Below are 23,001 nucleotides of genomic sequence, written 5' to 3'. Positions count from 1 at the left end.
CTTTCCCTCTGTCCGAAAGGTGCTCCATGATGTAATACTGATGCTTTCCCTCTGTCCCATAGGTGCTCCATGATGTAATACTGATGCTTTCCCTCTGTCCCAAAGGTGCTCCATGATGTAATACTGATGCTTTCCCTCTGTCCCAAAGGTGCTCCATGATGTAATACTGATGCTTTCCCTCTGTCCCATAGGTGCTCCATGAGCCCCTTATTGACGAGGACCCAGTGTTCATCACCACCTGTACAGAGAGAGAGCTGAGGAAGAGGAAGAAGAGGAAGTTCAGTCTGTGGGTCCGCCAGTGCACATCCACTGGTTTCATCTGTCAGGTACTGTGTGTGCGTGCGTGCGCATGAAAGAAGAAAATGAGAGAAAGGGAGATGGCGAGAGCAGTGGAGGAAGAATGAGGGGAGGGAGGGACTGCAGGCTCTTGGTTTTCTACTCTTATATCAATAGAAAACTACAGGGTTAGTATTATTGTCAATGGAAAACTACAGGGTTAGTATTATTGTCAATGGAAAACAACAGGGTCAGTAGTATTGTCAATAGAAAACAACAGGGTTAGTAGTATTGTCAATAGAAAACAACAGGGTTAGTAGTATTGTCAATAGAAAACGACAGGGTTAGTATTATTGTCAATGGAAAACTACAGGGTTAGTATTATTGTCAATGGAAAACTACAGGGTTAGTATTATTGTCAATGGAAAACTACAGGGTTAGTATTATTGTCAATGGAAAACTACAGGGTCAGTAGTATTGTCAATGAAAACTACAGGGTTAGTATTATTGTCAATGGAAAACTACAGGGTTAGTATTATTGTCAATGGAAAACTACAGGGTTAGTAGTATTGTCAATGGAAAACTACAGGGTTAGTAGTATTGTCAATGAAAAACTACAGGGTTAGTAGTATTGTCAATGGAGAACTACGGGGTTAGTAGTATTGTCAATAGAAAACAACAGGGTTAGTATTATTGTCAATGGAAAACTACAGGGTTAGTAGTATTGTCAATGGAAAACTACAGGGTTAGTAGTATTGTCAATGGAAAACTACAGGGTTAGTAGTATTGTCAATGGAGAACTACGGGGTTAGTAGTATTGTCAATAGAAAACAACAGGGTTAGTATTATTGTCAATAGAAAACGACAGGGTTAGTAGTATTGTCAATAGAAAACTACAGGGTTAGTAGTATTGTCAATGGAAAACAACAGGGTTAGTAGTATTGTCAATGGAAAACTACAGGGTCAGTAGTATTGTCAATGGAAAACTACAGGGTTAGTATTATTGTCAATAGAAAACTACAGGGTTAGTATTATTGTCAATAGAAAACTACGGGGTTAGTAGTATTGTCAATGGAGAACTACGGGGTTAGTAGTATTGTCAATGGAAAACTACAGGGTTAGTATTATTGTCAATGGAAAACTACAGGGTTAGTATTATTGTCAATGGAAAACTACAGGGTTAGTATTATTGTCAATGGAAAACTACAGGGTCAGTAGTATTGTCAATAGAAAACTACAGGGTTAGTATTATTGTCAATGGAAAACTACAGGGTTAGTATTATTGTCAATGGAAAACTACAGGGTTAGTATTATTGTCAATGGAAAACTACAGGGTTAGTAGTATTGTCAATGGAAAACTACAGGGTTAGTAGTATTGTCAATGGAAAACTACAGGGTTAGTAGTATTGTCAATGGAGAACTACGGGGTTAGTAGTATTGTCAATAGAAAACAACAGGGTTAGTATTATTGTCAATGGAAAACTACAGGGTTAGTATTATTGTCAATGGAAAACTACAGGGTTAGTAGTATTGTCAATGGAGAACTACGGGGTTAGTAGTATTGTCAATAGAAAACAACAGGGTTAGTAGTATTGTCAATGGAAAACAACAGGGTTAGTAGTATTGTCAATGGAAAACTACAGGGTTAGTATTATTGTCAATAGAAAACTACAGGGTTAGTATTATTGTCAATAGAAAACTACGGGGTTAGTAGTATTGTCAATGGAGAACTACGGGGTTAGTAGTATTGTCAATGGAAAACTACAGGGTTAGTATTATTGTCAATGAAAACTACAGGGTTAGTATTATTGTCAATGGAAAACTACAAGGTTAGTATTATTGTCAATGGAAAACTACAGGGTTAGTAGTATTGTCAATGGAAAACTACAGGGTTAGTAGTATTGTCAATGAAAAACTACAGGGTTAGTAGTATTGTCAATGGAGAACTACGGGGTTAGTAGTATTGTCAATAGAAAACAACAGGGTTAGTATTATTGTCAATGGAAAACTACAGGGTTAGTAGTATTGTCAATGGAAAACTACAGGGTTAGTAGTATTGTCAATAGAAAACTACAGGGTTAGTAGTATTGTCAATGGAAAACTACAGGGTTAGTATTATTGTCAATGAAAACTACAGGGTTAGTATTATTGTCAATGGAAAACTACAAGGTTAGTATTATTGTCAATGGAAAACTACAGGGTTAGTAGTATTGTCAATGGAAAACTACAGGGTTAGTAGTATTGTCAATGAAAAACTACAGGGTTAGTAGTATTGTCAATGGAGAACTACGGGGTTAGTAGTATTGTCAATAGAAAACAACAGGGTTAGTATTATTGTCAATGGAAAACTACAGGGTTAGTAGTATTGTCAATGGAAAACTACAGGGTTAGTAGTATTGTCAATAGAAAACTACAGGGTTAGTAGTATTGTCAATGGAAAACTACAGGGTTAGTAGTATTGTCAATGGAAAACTACAGGGTTAGTAGTATTGTCAATAGAAAACTACAGGGTTAGTAGTATTGTCAATGGAAAACTACAGGGTTAGTAGTATTGTCAATGGAAAACTACAGGGTTAGTAGTATTGTCAATGGAAAACTACAGGGTTAGTAGTATTGTCAATGGAAAACTACAGGGTTAGTAGTATTGTCAATGGAAAACTACAGGGTTAGTATTATTGTCAATGGAAAACTACAGGGTTAGTAGTATTGTCAATGGAAAACTACAGGGTTAGTAGTATTGTCAATGGAAAACTACAGGGTTAGTAGTATTGTCAATGGAAAACTACAGGGTTAGTAGTATTGCCAATGGAAAACTACAGGTTTAGTAGTATTGCCAATAGAAAACTACAGGGTTAGTAGTATTGTCAATGGAAAACTACAGGGTTAGTAGTATTGTCAATGGAAAACTACAGGGTTAGTAGTATTGTCAATGGAAAACTACAGGGTTAGTAGTATTGTCAATGGAAAACTACAGGGTTAGTATTAGTGCCTTGCTCAAGGTCATATTGACCGTTTTTTGTGTTTTTTTTTTGCCTTATCGGCTCAAGGGAATCGAACCAGTGACCTTTTGGTTACTGGCCCAATGCTCTTAAACACTAGGATACCTGATTGTGGTGGTATTGACTGTCTCTGTCTCTCTTCCAGATCTATGTGCATCTGAAGGAGGGCCAGGGTCCTGATGGATTGGCCACCCTGAAGAACAAGCCTCAGCTCCACAGTATGGTGGCCAAACAGCTGTGTCAGAACCTCTCAGGCCGCAACAGCATCATCTTCACCGGGCCCAGCATCACCAGCCTCAACCTGTACCAGGAGTTTGAGAAACAGGGTAGATCTTTCATCCCATTTATCTCTTTACTCCTCATTCTTTCCATCCACCTCTTTCCTCTCTTTCACTCTCTCTGCCCTCTCTCTCTTTACAGTATTGTAATCTCCTTCCTGCTGATCCTCTTCCGTTTTTAATTACCATAAACGACCTCCGGCTACTGTAGCACTGAAATTGAAGACTGTCAATTGAAGTTCACCTTGAGACTTCCCTGAGAACCAATATGTAAATTGTGTGTATTCTGCTTCCATGCCTACCACCCACTAAGCTGCGTAACTGGCCATACAGTAAACTGTGAAGATGACGTACATTAAATTCTCCTGATTCTTATTTTGGAAACCGAGAGCACCAGTTCATCCTATTGTTAATGAACAGAGCAAACAGCTCTGTGAACGAAACAGTCTTTCGTTCACCCCTTGTTGAGTAAGAGGTGGTAGAGGGAGAGTCTGTTCTCAGTGCCCTCCACTAGGCTTTATCCTCTGCTCTCAATCTCAACACTGACTGAGCACCTGTAAGGCCAGACAAAATTGATTCACTGTTTAACAGATTTTCCCCCCAGAAAAGTGAGGCGAGCGAGCGAAAAAATCAAATTAGTTCATTAGGTGGATAAGGAAAAACAGTACTTTACAACATTGTCCTAGGCTATATGGCATGAACGATAGGCGAAATATTCAATTTCAGACAGATTTTGCGATTATTATTATTATGAATACACAAATGAACAGTAATGAACATTATTCACATAGAATATTGCATTCTATTATACATCCTATCATATTAAAAAATGAAATGATGTATGAATGTATGAATGTATTATCAGTTCATTAATCTACTTAATTGTATAGCCTAACAAATTCAAGAATAATTGACAATAAATAATTGTAATCAAATTTAAAATGTTGCATAATAATGAGTTAATTATGTGAATGCATCTCTTTAGCCTAGGCATTAACAAAATATTCCTACAAATATGATTAGGCCTCTCATTGACTAGTAGGCCTTGTAGAAAGATGGTCAATGAAGTTAGGTCTGCCAAATGTAATGTAGCATTGGAAAAGATACATTACATGCTGACCAGAACGGACACGTCGCGTGCGTGAGCGTCGCAAAATACATTTCGAAATCCAAGTTATTCCGTTATTGCACCCACACTGCCAATCACCATTTAAATTCAAAGATGAAAAAGCCTGGAAGGAGGAGAGATGGCTAGAAACAATTCGGTTGGCCGTTTTATGTGTGGATTAATTGGCGGAGTAGAGGACCTTGTGCATTTCAGGTAAAATAACAACTCAATGTTTATATCCCAGGACAAATTGGATAGCAAAAGCAAGCTAGCTTAATAGGACAAATTAGCTAGCAAGTGTGCAAGCTAACTAGCTAAATTGCCATACATGTTTAATGCTTTTCGAACTGTCCCCAAATTAATGTCATTGGTTCAGAGTTTGTTTTGCTATTTAACCTGCGTGTCGTGATCGCGTTTGGTGTAGGGGGACAAAATACATTTATGCACGATGGTGCACGCGCGCAGCCGGTTTGGGTTCCGAAAATTAGAGCCCAGTACCTTCGAGCCCAGTAACTTTGCTGACCACATCCTCCTTAGATTGTCTCGTCTTGCTGCCACGAAAAGCCCCCACCTGCTGATCTGCACAAAGTGTGTACGTGGACTGGCGATGTACTTTGCTGGCCTTGCTAGCTGTTCTCCGCGGCGCATCATCACTTCAAACGCATTCCGTCGTGGTGTTATCAGTTGGTTTACTACTACTGGTCGTACCGGTAAAATGTAAGTTATGAATCGCAAATCACCATACAGCTGACACACTTCAATTCATGAATCATTTTGAGTTCAATTTGGTTGTCTAAAATAACTATCCGTTTGCATTGTGTCTTTGCTGATGAATGCCCTGATCTCTGGCCAGTCAATTGGTGAAATTACATTGTTTCGTCTATTATTTGCTTCTAATAGATCTGAAAATGATGCAATAAAACAATGTATTTAACCAACTGTTTGTTTATAATGAGGGACGTCCCACGTTTAACCTGGACACAAATAGTTGGAATTTGCACTGGCTTCAGCCATGACTGCATGAGAGAGAAATTAAACATCTGCACGTGTGTTTCACTGTCCATTCCGAGGCCTGCACATGATCTGAGGCTGCTTGGTCTCTTGGGCATCAATGAGAGCGGACAGTGCATGATAAACAAAGAGCCGCGTTGGCCAAAAAATAACATCAGATTTTTTTTCGGTGTATGGAGAAAAGTGAGGCGGGGCATCCGTTAAACAGTAATTCAACTTTGTCTAGCCTAATCTGCGCCATCTCTCATTACAGCAGGAGGGTGGGTTATAGGAAAGAAGAGGGTTATATTCAGCACCCATCAGGATCAAAGCACCCACAAGTACATTACATTGTGCACACAGAAGTAGATTTAGCAGTGTGGTGGAACATTTAGCTGAAAATCCTTTTTGTATGTTGCACCAACCTGAACGTGACCCAGATGTCTAAAGTTGTGTGTTTGTCCTCTACCAGAGATCTACTGCTGTGGGCTGCTGAGCACCAGGAAGAGTGACTGCACCGGCCTGCCCCAGTGCATGCTGGTGAACCCTGAGAGCCCACAGCAGAGAGGCCAGTCCCGCAGCATGATGAGAGGCAACACCTCCCTCATCAGCTGGTACAACAAGGGACACTTCCGCTTCCTTACCAACGCCTACTCACCCACCAAGGAAGGTGAGGACTCCCGCTCTGCAACCAGTGTTATATTAACAACGTTTTCTTTTTCATACCTTTTCATTCAGAAGATACGTTCAGGTGGATGTTTAAACTGTGTTCAATCATGGGCATAGATTTGTGGTGAACTGCCTTCAATTTGAAAGCAAAACGTTTCTCCTTATTTTGATCATGTCAACCTACTGCATCACTAGAATGTTCTGAAATGGAGCATCAATATGAAGCTCTTTAGGGCTGACTGATACAAAATGAGTCACCACCCACCATTGACATGATGTGGATTTCCCAGATCAAAGTAACTCCTAGGTGTTAATGCACTCATAATCTACCCTGTAGACTGCTGGGGAACTGTCATGAAACACCTCATCATTCTCTCTCCCTGTATGAGGATGGAGTGATGATCAGAGATAATGAGAAAATCCCTGTTTGGCATGTGAAAAGGTTTCTCACCTCAAACACATTAAATCCCATTTGTAAAATAAGAGGTGAGAAAATGCATTATATCTGGATAGATAAACAGCATGGATCCAGAGTAAATGAGTGGAATCGATGGAGAGTTAATATTTCCACTCCCGAGTGGCGCAGCGGTCTAAGGCACTGCATCTCAGTGGTAGAGGCGTCACTACAGACCCTAGTTTGATTCCAGGCTGAATCACAACCGGACGTGATTGGGAGTTCCATAGGGACAATTGGCCCAGCGTCGTCCGGGTCGGCCCGCTGTAGGCCGTCATTGTAAATAAGAATTTGTTCTTAACTGACTTACCTAGTTAAATCAAGGCTAAATCAAATAAAAACATGCAAATAAACAAAAGCTGCATTATTAATGTTGGAAAATCTACCCAATCTGAATGAATCCAAGAGAGGATGTAGGTATTACTCGTTCCCTCGCAGCTACCTCCATAATTACACTAACTCCTCATGTTCATCTATTTTTCATGTGGTGCTTCACCTGTAATCAGTTTATTTTGGGTATTGGGTTGATACTTTTTAAAATGCGTTTCTCCTAGCTATGCTAGTAAGCACTCAGTCCTGTTTTTCTTGTTTCAGATCAAGGTATTTTCTGCAGAATATATTGGTTATTTTGGCGCTATAGTGAGAAACCATCAAAATGTGATTTTGAGGCCTGCAGTTTAGTTATGCACAGCATCACTCTTTATCCAGTTACAGATAGGCTATACTTTACTGTTAAGATATTATGCCCCAAATTTCACCTGTATTGTACTTTGTCAGAGTCTGAACATCTGTTTACATGATACTTCTGTTTTTAACTCCGTGAAATTTGATTCCCTCTCCCATTAGACTTCTCTGAGTCATGTGTTGTGTTCCAGCTCCCATTAGACTTCTCTGAGTCATGTGTTGTGTTCCAGCTCCCATTAGACTTCTCTGAGTCATGTGTTGTGTTCCAGCTCCCATTAGACTTCTCTGAGTCATGTGTTGTGTTCCAGCTCCCATTAGACTTCTCTGAGTCATGTGTTATGTTCCAGCTCCCATTAGACATCTCTGAGTCATGTGTTGTGTTCCAGCTCCCATTAGACTTCTCTGAGTCATGTGTTGTGTTCCAGCTCCCATTAGACTTCTCTGAGTCATGTGTTGTGTTCCAGCTCCCATTAGACTTCTCTGAGTCATGTGTTGTGTTCCAGCTCCCATTAGACTTCTCTGAGTCATGTGTTATGTTCCAGCTCCCATTAGACATCTCTGAGTCATGTGTTGTGTTCCAGCTCCCATTAGACTTCTCTGAGTCATGTGTTGTGTTCCAGCTCCCATTATCCTTCTCTGAGTTGTGTTGGGTTCCAGCTCCCATTAGACTTCTCTGAGTCATGTGTTGTGTTCCAGCTCCCATTAGACTTCTCTGAGTCATGTGTTGTGTTCCAGCTCCCATTAGACTTCTCTGAGTCATGTGTTGTGTTCCAGCTCCCATTAGACATCTCTGAGTCATGTGTTGTGTTCCAGCTCCCATTAGACTTCTCTGAGTCATGTGTTGTGTTCCAGCTCCCATTAGACTTCTCTGAGTCATGTGTTGTGTTCCAGCTCCCATTAGACATCTCTGAGTCATGTGTTGTGTTCCAGCTCCCATTAGACTTCTCTGAGTCATGTGTTGTGTTCCAGCTCCCATTATCCTTCTCTGAGTCATGTGTTGTGTTCCAGCTCCCATTAGACATCTCTGAGTCATGTGTTGTGTTCCAGCTCCCATTAGACTTCTCTGAGTCATGTGTTGTGTTCCAGCTCCCATTATCCTTCTCTGAGTTGTGTTGGGTTCCAGCTCCCATTAGACTTCTCTGAGTCATGTGTTGTGTTCCAGCTCCCATTAGACTTCCCTGAGTCATGTGTTGGGTTCCAGCTCCCATTAGACTTCTCTGAGTCATGTGTTGTGTTCCAGCTCCCATTAGACTTCTCTGAGTCATGTGTTGTGTTCCAGCTCCCATTAGACTTCTCTGAGTCATGTGTTGTGTTCCAGCTCCCATTATCCTTCTCTGAGTTGTGTTGGGTTCCAGCTCCCATTAGACTTCTCTGAGTCATGTGTTGTGTTCCAGCTCCCAATAGACTTCCCTGAGTCATGTGTTGGGTTCCAGCTCCCATTAGACTTCTCTGAGTCATGTGTTGTGTTCCAGCTCCCATTAGACTTCTCTGAGTCATGTGTTGTGTTCCAGCTCCCATTAGACTTCTCTGAGTCATGTGTTGTGTTCCAGCTCCCATTATCCTTCTCTGAGTTGTGTTGGGTTCCAGCTCCCATTAGACTTCTCTGAGTCATGTGTTGTGTTCCAGCTCCCATTAGACTTCTCTGAGTCATGTGTTGGGTTCCAGCTCCCATTAGACTTCTCTGAGTCATGTGTTGGGTTCCAGCTCCCATTAGACTTCTCTGAGTCATGTGTTGGGTTCCAGCTCCCATTAGACTTCTCTGAGTCATGTGTTGTGTTCCAGCTCCCATTAGACATCTCTGAGTCATGTGTTGTGTTCCAGCTCCCATTAGACTTCCCTGAGTCATGTGTTGGGTTCCAGCTCCCATTAGACATCTCTGAGTCATGTGTTGTGTTCCAGCTCCCATTAGCCTTCTATGAGTTGTGTTGTGTTCCAGCTCCCATTAGCCTTCTCTGAGTCATGTGTTGGGTTACAGCTCCCATTAGACTTCTCTGAGTCATGTGTTGTGTTCCAGCTCCCATTAGCCTTCTATGAGTTGTGTTGTGTTCCAGCTCCCATTAGCCTTCTCTGAGTCATGTGTTGGGTTACAGCTCCCATTAGACTTCTCTGAGTCATATGTTGGGTTCCAGCTCCCATTAGACTTCTCTGAGTCATGTGTTGTGTTCCAGCTCCCATTAGCCTTCTATGAGTTGTGTTGTGTTCCAGCTCCCATTAGCCTTCTATGAGTTGTGTTGTGTTCCAGCTCCCATTAGCCTTCTTTGAGTTGTGTTGGGTTCTAGCTCCCATTAGCCTTCTCTGAGTCATGTGTTGGGTTCCAGCTCCCATTAGACTTCTCTGAGTCATGTGTTGTGTTCCAGCTCCCATTAGCCTTCTCTGAGTTGTGTTGTGTTCCAGCTCCCATTAGCCTTCTCTGAGTCATGTGTTGGGTTACAGCTCCCATTAGACTTCTCTGAGTTGTGTTGTGTTCCAGCTCCCATTAGCCTTCTCTGAGTCATGTGTTGGGTTCCAGCTCCCATTAGCCTTCTCTGAGTTGTGTTGTGTTCCAGCTCCCATTAGCCTTCTCTGAGTCATGTGTTGGGTTTCAGCTCCCATTCGCCTTCTCTGAGTCATGTGTTGGGTTCCAGGGGTGATCATCAAGAGGAAAAGTGGTGAGATTCCCTGTCCGCTGGCTGTGGAGGCCTTCGCTGCACACCTCAGCTACATCTGCAAGTATGACGACAAGTACAGCAAGTGAGTCACTAATTAGCCCACTAGTTGACATACTGGATCTATTGTAGTAATTTGTACTAATTTGTCATCCTGGGAGAAAGGTGTTTGCCTATATCAATGTTCATCATCATAGCACAGGGCTGGCCAACCCGTCTCCTGAGAATCTACAGGGCTTTTGCTCCAACCCTAGCTATAGCACACCTGATTCTACTAGCTGCTAACAAGGACATTGATAAGCTGAATCAGCTGTGTTACGAGGTTGGAGCAAAAACATGCCTACCCAGTAGCTCTCCATGAGTCTGCCGTCCTGGATTACTGTTGGTCTAGTGAAATTATTTTAATATGGCAAAGTATTATGCTGTTCCAAATTCATGAATATTGCGAGGTCCCTACGGCTTCATTGGGACATGATAGCTGTGTCAGCTATAAACCTTCCCCCGGTGCTGCTATACAGAGAGTCAGCCTGACTCCCCCCGGTGCTGCTATACAGAGCGCCAGCCGGACCCCTCCCCCGAGCTGCTATGAAGAGAGTCAGCCTGACTCCCCCCGTGCTGCTATACAGAGAGTCAGCCTGACTCCCCCCGTGTTGCTGTACAGAGAGTCAGCCTGACTCCCCCGTGTTGCTGTACAGAGAGTCAGCATAACTCCCCCGTGTTGCTATACAGAGAGTCAGCCTGACTCCTCCCGGTGCTGCTATACAGAGAGTCAGCCTGACTCCCCCGTGCTGCTATACAGAGCGCCAGCCTGACTCCCCCGGTGCTACTGTACAGTGCGCCAGCGTGACTCCTCCCGGTGCTGCTGTACAGAGAGTCAGCCTGACTCCCCCCGTGCTGCTATACAGAGAGTCAGCCTGGCTCCTCCCGGTGCTGCTATACAGAGCGCCAGCCTGACTCCCCCCGGTGCTGCTGTACGGAGAGTCAGCCTGACTCCCCCCGTGCTGCTGTACAGAGAGTCAGCCTGACTCCCCCGGTGCTGCTATACAGAGAGTCGGCCTGACTCCCCCGGTGCTGCTCTGCAGAGATTCAGCCTGACTCCCCCGTGCTGCAATACAGAGAGTCAGCCTGACTCCCCCGGTGCTGCTATACAGAGCGCCAGCTTGACTCCCCCGGTGCTATTCTACAGAGCGTCAGCCTGACTCCCCCGGTGCTGTTCTACAGAGAGTCAGCCTGACTCCCCCCGGTGATGCTATACAGAGAGTCAGCCTGACTCCCCCCAGTGATGCTATACAGAGAGTCAGCCTGACTCCCCCCGGTGCTGCTATACAGAGAGTCAGCCTGACTCCCCCCGGTGCTGCTATACAGAGAGTCAGCCTGACTCCCCCGGTGCTGCTGTACAGAGAGTCAGCCTGACTCCCCGGTGCTGCTGTACAGAGAGTCAGCCTGACTCCCCGGTGCTGCTGTACAGAGAGTCAGCCTGACTCCCCCGGTGCTGCTGTACAGAGAGTCAGCCTGACTCCCCGGTGCTGCTGTACAGAGAGTCAGCCTGACTCCCCGGTGCTGCTGTACAGAGAGTCAGCCTGACTCCCCGGTGCTGCTGTACAGAGAGTCAGCCTGACTCCCCGGTGCTGCTGTACAGAGAGTCAGCCCAACTCCCCGGTGCTGCTATACAGAGAGTCAGCCTGACTCCCCCGTGCTGCAATACAGAGAGTCAGCCTGACTCCCCGTGCTGCAATACAGAGAGTCAGCCTGACTCCCCGTGCTGCTATACAGAGAGTCAGCCTGACTCCCCGGTGCTGCTATACAGAGCGCCAGCCTGGCTCCCCCGGTGCTGCTATACAGAGAGTCAGCCTGACTCCCCCCGTGCTGCAATACAGAGAGTCAGCCTGACTCCCCCGGTGCTGCTGTACAGAGCGCCAGCCTGACTCCCCGGTGCTACGACACAGAGAGTCAGCCTGACTCCCCCGGTGCTGCTGTACAGAGCGCCAGCCTGACTCCCCCGGTGCTGCTGTACAGTGCGCCAGCGTGACTCCCCGGTGCTGCTGTACAGAGAGTCAGCCTGACTCCCCCGGTGCTGCTATGCAGAGCGCCAGCCTGACTCTCCCCGGTGCTGCTATACGGAGCGCCAGCCTGACTCCCCGGTGCTGCTGTACAGAGAGTCAGCCTGACTCCCCCTTGCTGCTGTACAGAGAGTCAGCCTGACTCCCCCGGTGCTGCCGTACAGAGAGTCGGCCTGACTCCCCCGGTGCTGCTCTGCAGAGATTCAGCCTGACTCCCCGTGCTGCAATACAGAGAGTCAGCCTGACTCCCCCGGTGCTGCTATACAGAGCGCCAGCTTGACTCCCCCGGTGCTATTCTACAGAGCGTCAGCCTGACTCCCCCGGTGCTGTTCTACAGAGAGTCAGCCTGACTACCCCGGTGATGCTATACAGAGAGTCAGCCTGACTCCCCGGTGCTGCTATACAGAGAGTCAGCCTGACTCCCCCCGGTGCTGCTATACAGAGAGTCAGCCTGACTCCCCCCGGTGCTGCTGTACAGAGAGTCAGCCTGACTCCCCCCGGTGCTGCTGTACAGAGAGTCAGCCTGACTCCCCCCGGTGCTGCTGTACAGAGAGTCAGCCCAACTCCCCCCGGTGCTGCTATACAGAGAGTCAGCCTGACTCCCCCCGTGCTGCAATACAGAGAGTCAGCCTGACTCCCCCCGTGCTGCAATACAGAGAGTCAGCCTGACTCCCCCGTGCTGCAATACAGAGAGTCAGCCTGACTCCCCCCCTCGCTGCTATACAGAGAGTCAGCCTGACTCCCCGGTGCTGCTATACAGAGCGCCAGCCTGGCTCCCCCGGTGCTGCTATACAGAGAGTCAGCCTGACTCCCCGTGCTGCAATACAGAGAGTCAGCCTGACTCCCCGGTGCTACTACACAGAGAGTCAGCCTGACTCCCCGGTGCTGCTGTACAGAGCGCCAGCCTGACTCCCCGGTGCTGCTGTACAGTGCGCCAGCGTGACTCCCCCGGTGCTGCTGTACAGAGAGTCAGCCTGACTCCCCCGGTGCTGCTGAGAGCGCCAGCCTGACTCCCCCGGTGCTGCTGTACAGAGAGTCAGCCTGGCTCCCCCGGTGCTGCTATGCAGAGCGCCAGCCTGACTCCCCCGGTGCTGCTATACGGAGCGCCAGCCTGACTCCCCCGGTGCTGCTGTACGGAGAGTCAGCCTGACTCCCCCTTGCTGCTGTACAGAGAGTCAGCCTGACTCCCCCGGTGCTGCTCTGCAGAGATTCAGCCTGACTCCCCCCGTGCTGCAATACAGAGAGTCAGCCTGACTCCCCCGGTGCTGCTATACAGAGCGCCAGCTTGACTCCCCCGGTGCTATTCTACAGAGCGTCAGCCTGACTCCCCCGGTGCTGTTCTACAGAGAGTCAGCCTGACTCCCCGGTGATGCTATACAGAGAGTCAGCCTGACTCCCCCCCAGTGATGCTATACAGAGAGTCAGCCTGACTCCCCCGGTGCTGCTATACAGAGAGTCAGCCTGACTCCCCCGGTGCTGCTATACAGAGAGTCAGCCTGACTCCCCGGTGCTGCTGTACAGAGAGTCAGCCTGACTCCCCCGGTGCTGCTGTACAGAGAGTCAGCCTGACTCCCCGGTGCTGCTGTACAGAGAGTCAGCCTGACTCCCCGGTGCTGCTGTACAGAGAGTCAGCCTGACTCCCCCGGTGCTGCTGTACAGAGAGTCAGCCTGACTCCCCCGGTGCTGCTGTACAGAGAGTCAGCCTGACTCCCCCGGTGCTGCTGTACAGAGAGTCAGCCTGACTCCCCCGGTGCTGCTGTACAGAGAGTCAGCCTGACTCCCCGGTGCTGCTGTACAGAGAGTCAGCCCAACTCCCCGGTGCTGCTATACAGAGAGTCAGCCTGACTCCCCCGTGCTGCAATACAGAGAGTCAGCCTGACTCCCCCGTGCTGCAATACAGAGAGTCAGCCTGACTCCCCGTGCTGCTATACAGAGAGTCAGCCTGACTCCCCCGGTGCTGCTATACAGAGCGCCAGCCTGGCTCCCCCGGTGCTGCTATACAGAGAGTCAGCCTGACTCCCCCGTGCTGCAATACAGAGAGTCAGCCTGACTCCCCGGTGCTGCTGTACAGAGCGCCAGCCTGACTCCCCCGGTGCTACTACACAGAGAGTCAGCCTGACTCCCCCGGTGCTGCTGTACAGAGCGCCAGCCTGACTCCCCCGGTGCTGCTGTACAGTGCGCCAGCGTGACTCCCCCGGTGCTGCTGTACAGAGAGTCAGCCTGACTCCCCCGGTGCTGCTATGCAGAGCGCCAGCCTGACTCTCCCCGGTGCTGCTATACGGAGCGCCAGCCTGACTCCCCCGGTGCTGCTGTACAGAGAGTCAGCCTGACTCCCCCTTGCTGCTGTACAGAGAGTCAGCCTGACTCCCCCGGTGCTGCCGTACAGAGAGTCGGCCTGACTCCCCGGTGCTGCTCTGCAGAGATTCAGCCTGACTCCCCCGTGCTGCAATACAGAGAGTCAGCCTGACTCCCCCCGGTGCTGCTATACAGAGCGCCAGCTTGACTCCCCCCGGTGCTATTCTACAGAGCGTCAGCCTGACTCCCCCCGGTGCTGTTCTACAGAGAGTCAGCCTGACTACCCCCGGTGATGCTATACAGAGAGTCAGCCTGACTCCCCCCGGTGCTGCTATACAGAGAGTCAGCCTGACTCCCCCCGGTGCTGCTATACAGAGAGTCAGCCTGACTCCCCCCGGTGCTGCTGTACAGAGAGTCAGCCTGACTCCCCGGTGCTGCTGTACAGAGAGTCAGCCTGACTCCCCGGTGCTGCTGTACAGAGAGTCAGCCCAACTCCCCCGGTGCTGCTATACAGAGAGTCAGCCTGACTCCCCCGTGCTGCAATACAGAGAGTCAGCCTGACTCCCCGTGCTGCAATACAGAGAGTCAGCCTGACTCCCCCCGTTGCAATACAGAGAGTCAGCCTGACTCCCCCGTGCTGCTATACAGAGAGTCAGCCTGACTCCCCCGGTGCTGCTATACAGAGCGCCAGCCTGGCTCCCCCGGTGCTGCTATACAGAGAGTCAGCCTGACTCCCCCGTGCTGCAATACAGAGAGTCAGCCTGACTCCCCCGGTGCTACTACACAGAGAGTCAGCCTGACTCCCCCGGTGCTGCTGTACAGAGCGCCAGCCTGACTCCCCGGTGCTGCTGTACAGTGCGCCAGCGTGACTCCCCCGGTGCTGCTGTACAGAGAGTCAGCCTGACTCCCCGGTGCTGCTATGCAGAGCGCCAGCCTGACTCCCCCGGTGCTGCTGTACAGAGAGTCAGCCTGGCTCCCCCGGTGCTGCTATGCAGAGCGCCAGCCTGACTCCCCCGGTGCTGCTATACGGAGCGCCAGCCTGACTCCCCCGGTGCTGCTGTACGGAGAGTCAGCCTGACTCCCCCTTGCTGCTGTGTACAGAGAGTCAGCCTGACTCCCCCGGTGCTGCTCTGCAGAGATTCAGCCTGACTCCCCCGTGCTGCAATACAGAGAGTCAGCCTGACTCCCCCGGTGCTGCTATACAGAGCGCCAGCTTGACTCCCCCGGTGCTATTCTACAGAGCGTCAGCCTGACTCCCCCGGTGCTGTTCTACAGAGAGTCAGCCTGACTACCCCGGTGATGCTATAGAGAGAGTCAGCCTGACTCCCCCGGTGATGCTATACAGAGAGTCAGCCTGACTCCCCCTGGTGCTGCTATACAGAGAGTCAGCATGACTCCCCCGGTGCTGCTATACAGAATGCCAGCCTGACTCCCCGGTGCTGCTATACAGAATGCCAGCCTGACTCCCTCGGGTGCTGCTCTACAGAGAGTCAGCCTGACTCCCCCGGTGCTGCTGTACAGAGAGTCAGCCTGACTCCCCCGGTGCTGCTGTACAGAGAGTCAGCCTGACTCCCCCGGTGCTGCTGTACAGAGAGTCAGCCTGACTCCCCCGGTGCTGCTGTACAGAGAGTCAGCCTGACTCCCCCGGTGCTGCTGTACAGAGAGTCAGCCTGACTCCCCCGGTGCTGCTGTACAGAGAGTCAGCCCGACTCCCCGGTGCTGCTGTACAGAGAGTCAGCCCAACTCCCCGGTGCTGCTATACAGAGAGTCAGCCTGACTCCCCCGTGCTGCAATACAGAGAGTCAGCCTGACTCCCCCCGTGCTGCAATACAGAGAGTCAGCCTGACTCCCCGTGCTGCTATACAGAGAGTCAGCCTGACTCCCCCGGTGCTGCTATACAGAGCGCCAGCCTGGCTCCCCCGGTGCTGCTATACAGAGAGTCAGCCTGACTCCCCCGTGCTGCAATACAGAGAGTCAGCCTGACTCCCCGGTGCTGCTGTACAGAGCGCCAGCCTGACTCCCCCGGTGCTACTACACAGAGAGTCAGCTGGACTCCCCGGTGCTGCTGTACAGAGCGCCAGCCTGACTCCCCGGTGCTGCTGTACAGTGCGCCAGCGTGACTCCCCCGGTGCTGCTGTACAGAGAGTCAGCCTGACTCCCCCGGTGCTGCTATGCAGAGCGCCAGCCTGACTCCCCCGGTGCTGCTGTACAGAGAGTCAGCCTGACTCCCCCCGGTGCTGCTGTACAGAGAGTCAGCCTGACTCCCCCGGTGCTGCTGTACAGAGAGTCAGCCTGACTCCCCCGGTGCTGCTGTACAGAGAGTCAGCCTGACTCCCCCGGTGCTGCTGTACAGAGAGTCAGCCTGACTCCCCGGTGCTGCTGTACAGAGAGTCAGCCTGACTCCCCCGGGTGCTGCTGTACAGAGAGTCAGCCTGACTCCCCGGTGCTGCTGTACAGAGAGTCAGCCTGACTCCCCGGTGCTGCTGTACAGAGCGTCACCCCGACTCCCCGGTGCTGCTGTACAGAGCGCCAGCCTGTCTCCCCCGGTGCTGCAGTACAGAGAGTCAGCCTGACTCACCCCGTGCTGCTATACAGAGAGTCAGCCTGACTCCCCCATGCTGCAATACAGAGCGCCAGCCTGACTCCCCTCGGTGCTGCTATACAGAGAGTCAGCCTGACACCCCCATGCTGCAATACAGAGTGCCAGCCTGACTCCCCCGGTGTTGCTATACAGAGAGTCAGCCTGACTCCCCCGGTGCTGCTGTACAGAGAGTCAGCCTGACTCCCCCGTGCTGTTGTACAGAGCGCCAGCCTGACTCCCCCGTGCTGTTGTACAGAGCGCCCGCCTGACTCCCCCGTGCTGCTGTACAGAGTGCCAGCCTGACTCCCCCGTGCTGCTGTACAGAGCGCCAGCCTGACTCCCCGTGCTGCTGTACAGAGCGCCAGCCTGACTCCCCCCGTGCTGCTGTACAGAGCGCCAGCCTGACTCCCCGTGCTGCTGTACAGAGTCACTCTCACTCCCCTGTGCTGCTATACACTGAGTCAGCCTGACTCCCCGTGCTGCTGTACAGAGCGCCAGCCTGACTCCCCCGTGCTGCTGTACAGAGTCACTCTCACTCCCCCGTGCTGCTATACAGAGAGTCAGCATGACTCCCCCCGTGCTGCTATACAGCGAGTCAGCATGACTCCCCCCGTGCTGCTATACAGAGAGTCATCCTGACTCCCCCCGATGCTGCAATACAGAGAGTCAGCCTGACTCCCCCCGTGCTCCAGATTCAATCTTCCAACACCTGGAGAAGGAAATGTTTCAGGAATCGCATTAATATGATTTAGCAATCTACTGATATGCACAGCATGGTGCATTCCTATGTCCCAAATGGAAATCAGCGCCAAGTGATGTTAACACCGGTCAAAGATAGAAGCCTTCAATTAAGGGGACAAGAGGAGTGATAGATGGCATATTGCTCAACACACACACCAGGGAGAATGTCACCTTACTTCTCTCCCTCTCTAACCTCTCTCTGCCTCCAATTAGTTTGGAGATTGGACAGTAATTAGATGTTGTTCTGTACCTCAAAGGATAACACTTGTGGGTGTGCAGAACTGCAGATTACATCTGGAGAGCCAGAAACCGGAACTTTAGCTGAATATCGCACCTCCTCACCGCTAACCAATGCCTCACACCTAGTCATGGAGACAAGATATCCTCCCAACTGTCAGTCTATGTGCCCTTCCGTCCGTCGTAACTCTGTCTAATTTCAGATTATCAGCTGGATGTGATATACATCTGACACATATTATAAAATGACCAATTTGTCAAGATCCAAGTTAGCCACTCAGGTTTGGTATTTTCTTTCAGGTATTTTATCTTCCACAAGCCCAACAAGACGTGGCAGCAGGTGTTCTGGCTGACCATCAGCATCGCCATAAACAACGCCTATATTCTGTACAAGATGTCCGATGCCTACCACATCAAGCGCTACAGCCGAGCTCAGTTTGGTGAGAGACTGGTGAGGGAGCTGCTGGATTTAGATGACTGCTCCCCCACCCAGTGAGGAGACCACGTAATCTGTATAATATACACCCACACACACCGTCACGTCACACACGTACCCACACAGACCGTCACGTCACACACGTACCCACACACACCGTCACGTCACACACGTACCCACACACAGTCACGTCACACACGTACCCACACACACCGTCACGTCACACACGTACCCACACACACCGTCACGTCACACACGTACCCACACACACCGTCACGTCACACACGTACCCACACACACCGTCACGTCACACACGTACCCACACACACTGTCACGTCACACACGTACCCACACACACTGTCACGTCTCACACGTACCCACACTCACGTCACACACGTACCCACACACACTGTCACGTCTCACACGTACCCACACACACTGTCACGTCTCACACGTACCCACACACACTGTCACGTCTCACACGTACCCACACACACTGTCACGTCTCACACGTACCCACACACACTGTCACGTCTCACACGTACCCACACACACTGTCACGTCTCACACGTACCCACACACACTGTCACGTCTCACACGTACCCACACACACTGTCACGTCTCACACGTGAACACACACACACTGTCACGTCTCACACGTACCAACACACACTGTCATGTCTCACACGTGAACACACACACACACTGTCACGTCTCACACGTACACACACTGTCACGTCTCACACGTACACACACTGTCACGTCTCACACGTGCGCACACACACACACACACTGTCACGTCTCACATGTACACACACATTGTCACGTACACACACACTGTCACGACTCTCTCTCACACACACACACACACACACACACACACACACACAGTGTCACGTCTCACACACTAACACACACACTGTCACGTCTCAAACACACACTGTCATGTCTCACATGTACCCAAACACGTGTGTACACACTCACACACACTTTCACGTCTCACACGTACCCAAACACACACTGTTTATCACACGCAAACCACTAACGCACACTAACCACACCCACTAATACATATTTTCTTTACAATTGTAGACACTGGAATACGTAATTCCTTAAATGAAACCATATTTTAATAGTGTCTGTGTTCAATGGGTTTGGGGACAAAACCTCTAGGTGTAGAGCGCAGGTCTCTATATCTGAGTCTGAACTCAAGAGAAATGTCTATAGATGAACGTTTCTTTACTGAGGCACAAAGCAAAGCCATTGTACTATCCACATGCCTCATAATGTTAGTGTCACAGGCTGCATGACAAAACAGTGTTTGGATCATTTACTCTTCAAATGTGCAGAATGTTTCTTATTTTTTTCTGACCGGGTTAAACGTTGTTTCCATGTAGTGTAATGTCACTCTAATGTCAATCTATGATTCTATTGGACCACCTACCGAGCAACATCTGGGATTTTCTCTCCAAGATAGACCTGAACCACTTAGCAGATATACTGTATATATACATAATGCCCAGGATCCATGATGTTTAAATGAAATATGGAGGAGAAGTAGACCTACGTTACTATTTCCTTCCAGAGCTCTTTCTGCTGATGGTTCATACCTGGAATGGGAAATCTCCTACTTATCAGGGTTGTGCTTACTGTACTCAACTCCATATCTCAGTCAATAGGAACCTTTCAACTTGTCATCAAATTATATGACTGGCAGTCCTTATATTTGCAACATCATTGGAAATACTGGATGGAGTGACTTGTGGTCAGGTTTTCAGACTGCAAAGGGAAGGTTTGATGATATGATAAACGATACCAGTCCTTGCCAATGCTGGCCACATGAACGTTGGTTTGGATGAGGCGTACTGTTAATGTACAGCATGAACACAGTCTCAATGTGGCATAGTCTTGGATCATCGAGAGCTGCAGGGGTCAGTTCAGTTCAACTCTAGATATACACGCTGAACCGTCCACAGCCATACTCACTCACTGACAGACATGGGCTGTTCCCAGTTCAGGTCTACTGAATAGGGTGGGGTCTCTGGCTCGGCTGGTCACGTCCACAGCTCATTCCCTGGAAGCAAGCCTGACATTGATCTATAAAGTATGTGATTTGAGTTTGAGTTAAACATTTCATACCATCAGCCAATGACTCTCAGTCCAATGATGTCACTAAAAGATGGAGAGAAGACAATACCAGACCCACAGAAGTTTGTCAACGTTATTCCTTCCAAATGTGCTTTGGAGAATGGATCCTCCTGTTCTGTAATGACTTTGAGAGGGTGCTGTCTTGCATCTTGTATGGAGACAGAATAGTACCCCAATGTGTTGTATGTGGAGCTGTTTTAAGTCAGTGAAGTGAATGTCACTGTGGATTAATAATGTCTTCTTGGCCAATAGACTTATGTCAGTGTAAAAGTGTGCAATTCCAAAGTCCACACACACAGGCCTATTTTATCCCTTGGCCGTTAACATCCATTCGTGCTTGTCCACTCCTTGCCACTGTGACTGTCTTATTGATGTGTGAAGTGTTTGTGAGATTTGTCCTAACTAGGGCACTACTTTCGACATGCACTTTCGATCGTCTTGCACTTTAAAGTGATTCAATAAAGGTCTATTGATGTTTACTAAATATCCCTAGCTATGATGAATCCCTTTAATTAATGGTTGTACTAAATGCTTCCTCAGAAAATAGGAGTTAAATGATGCACATTAATACTCTAACTATAACTATGCTCTGTCACAGAATACTGAAGATTTAATGCTGTTTAACTGGTATCGCCTAAGTTTCCTCCCTAATTATTGAGTCCTCGAATATTCTTTGAAGAAGCAGGAAATCAAAGTTTACTAGAAAGGGAAATGAGTGTCTATTGAGTGCTGACTTATGCAACCTAGCGCTACAATATTTATGTAGGAATGATTTAAAGGGGATATTGCTGATCAACTAAAGTAGATGATGAACACTAAAAACCAATGAAATTGAAAATGTTATGAATATTTACCTAAATATATAATATGTGCATAGGCAATTGTGGTAAATGTGTTTGTGTGCAGATAAGGTATGCTGAACAAAAATATAAAAGGCAACATGCAACCATTTGAAAGATTTTACTGGGTTACAGTTCATAACAGAAAATCAGTCCATTTAAATAAATTCATTAGGACCTAATCTATGGATTTCACATGACTGGTAATACATACATGCATCTGTTGGTCACAGATAACAACTATAAAAGGTAAGGGCGTGGATCAGAAAACCAGTCGGTATCTGGTTTGACCACCATTTGCCTCTTGCAGTGCAACATCTCCTTCACATAGAGTTGATCAGGCTGTTGATTGTGGCCTGTGGAATGTTGTCCCACTCCTCTTCAATGTCTGTGCAAAGTTGATGGATATTGGCGGGAACTGGAACACACTGTCGTACACGTCGATCCAGAGCATCCAAACATGCTCAACGGGTGACATGTCTTGTGAGTATGCAGGCCATGGAAGAACTGGGACATTTTCAGCTTCCAGGAATTGTGTACAGATCCTTGGGGCAGTGCATTATCATGCTGAAACATGAGGTTGAAGAATGGCACGACAATGGGCCTCAGGATCTCATCAAGGTATCTCTGTGCATTCAAATTACCATCGATAAAATCAACTGTGTTCGTGGTCCATAGCTTATTGGACAACGAACACAGCCAATACCATGCAGTAAACCCACCTCCATCATTTGGGCACTCTGCCAACAACGTTAACATCAGTGAACCACTCGCCCACACAACTGCGGTTGTGAGGACATACTGCCAAATTCTATAAAACAACATTTCTGGTAGAGAAATGAACATTAAATTCTCTGGCAACAACTCTGTTGGACATTCCTGCAGTCAGAATTCCAATTGTACGCGTCCTCATCTTGAGACATCTGTGGCATTGTCTTGTGTGGCAAAACTGCACATTTTAGTGGCCTTTTGTCCCCAGCACAAGGTGCGCCTATGTAATGATCATGCTGTGTAATTAGCTTCTTGATATGCCACACCTGTCATGTGGATGAGTAATCTTGGCAAAGGAGAAATGCTCACTAACAGGGATGTAAATAAATGTGTAAGCTTTTTGTGCGTATGGAACATTTCTGCCATCTTTTATTTCAGCTCATAAAACATGGGACCAACACTTCACATGTTGCGATTATATTTTCTTAGTGTGATTATAGTTCTATTAGTCTTCACTTATAGGTAAGACAAATGATTGTCATTTTTCACATTTTCTTTCCCCCAAAAAACATTGTCGTTCTTGTGTATGTTTGCGTGAGCCACTAGTTCTGTGCACTGATCACTGTCTGAAAGAAGCTCTGACATGCCATACATCGGTTGATAATGTTCATAACAATGCTCTTTTCTTCTGAATTGTTATATTGATAGACACCAAGAAGTATGCATGATACAGTCAACAACTGTTCAAAATAAACACTTCTACTCAGCTATGTATTAGATATTTCCTCAGTGCCTTGTTTGTACATAACATATTTTGTTCTTTTGGTATGTTAAAAAAATTGGTTGAGGC

The 23,001-nt window shown here is 48.3% G+C and overlaps 1 protein-coding gene across 1 annotated transcript in view; it reads left to right on the top strand.

Annotated features, from left to right (window-relative positions):
• The window catches only part of LOC112234635 (piggyBac transposable element-derived protein 5), a 44,002-nt gene extending 25,392 nt beyond the window's left edge, over window positions 1–18,610 (top strand). The window contains exons 3-7 of the mRNA XM_042327198.1: window positions 192–326; window positions 3,421–3,601; window positions 6,124–6,321; window positions 10,083–10,188; window positions 18,318–18,610. Of these exons, the coding sequence (XP_042183132.1) occupies window positions 192–326; window positions 3,421–3,601; window positions 6,124–6,321; window positions 10,083–10,188; window positions 18,318–18,513 (816 nt within the window). The 3' untranslated portion in view covers window positions 18,514–18,610. The remainder of the gene's footprint in view (window positions 1–191; window positions 327–3,420; window positions 3,602–6,123; window positions 6,322–10,082; window positions 10,189–18,317) is intronic.
• The last annotated feature ends 4,391 nt before the right edge of the window (window positions 18,611–23,001 follow it).

The sequence above is a fragment of the Oncorhynchus tshawytscha genome, linkage group LG01, assembly GCF_018296145.1.
Source record: "Oncorhynchus tshawytscha isolate Ot180627B linkage group LG01, Otsh_v2.0, whole genome shotgun sequence".
Classification (NCBI taxonomy): domain Eukaryota; kingdom Metazoa; phylum Chordata; class Actinopteri; order Salmoniformes; family Salmonidae; genus Oncorhynchus; species Oncorhynchus tshawytscha.
The sequence above is the reverse complement of the archived record's forward strand: the minus strand, read 5'-3'. Positions and strand labels throughout refer to the sequence as shown.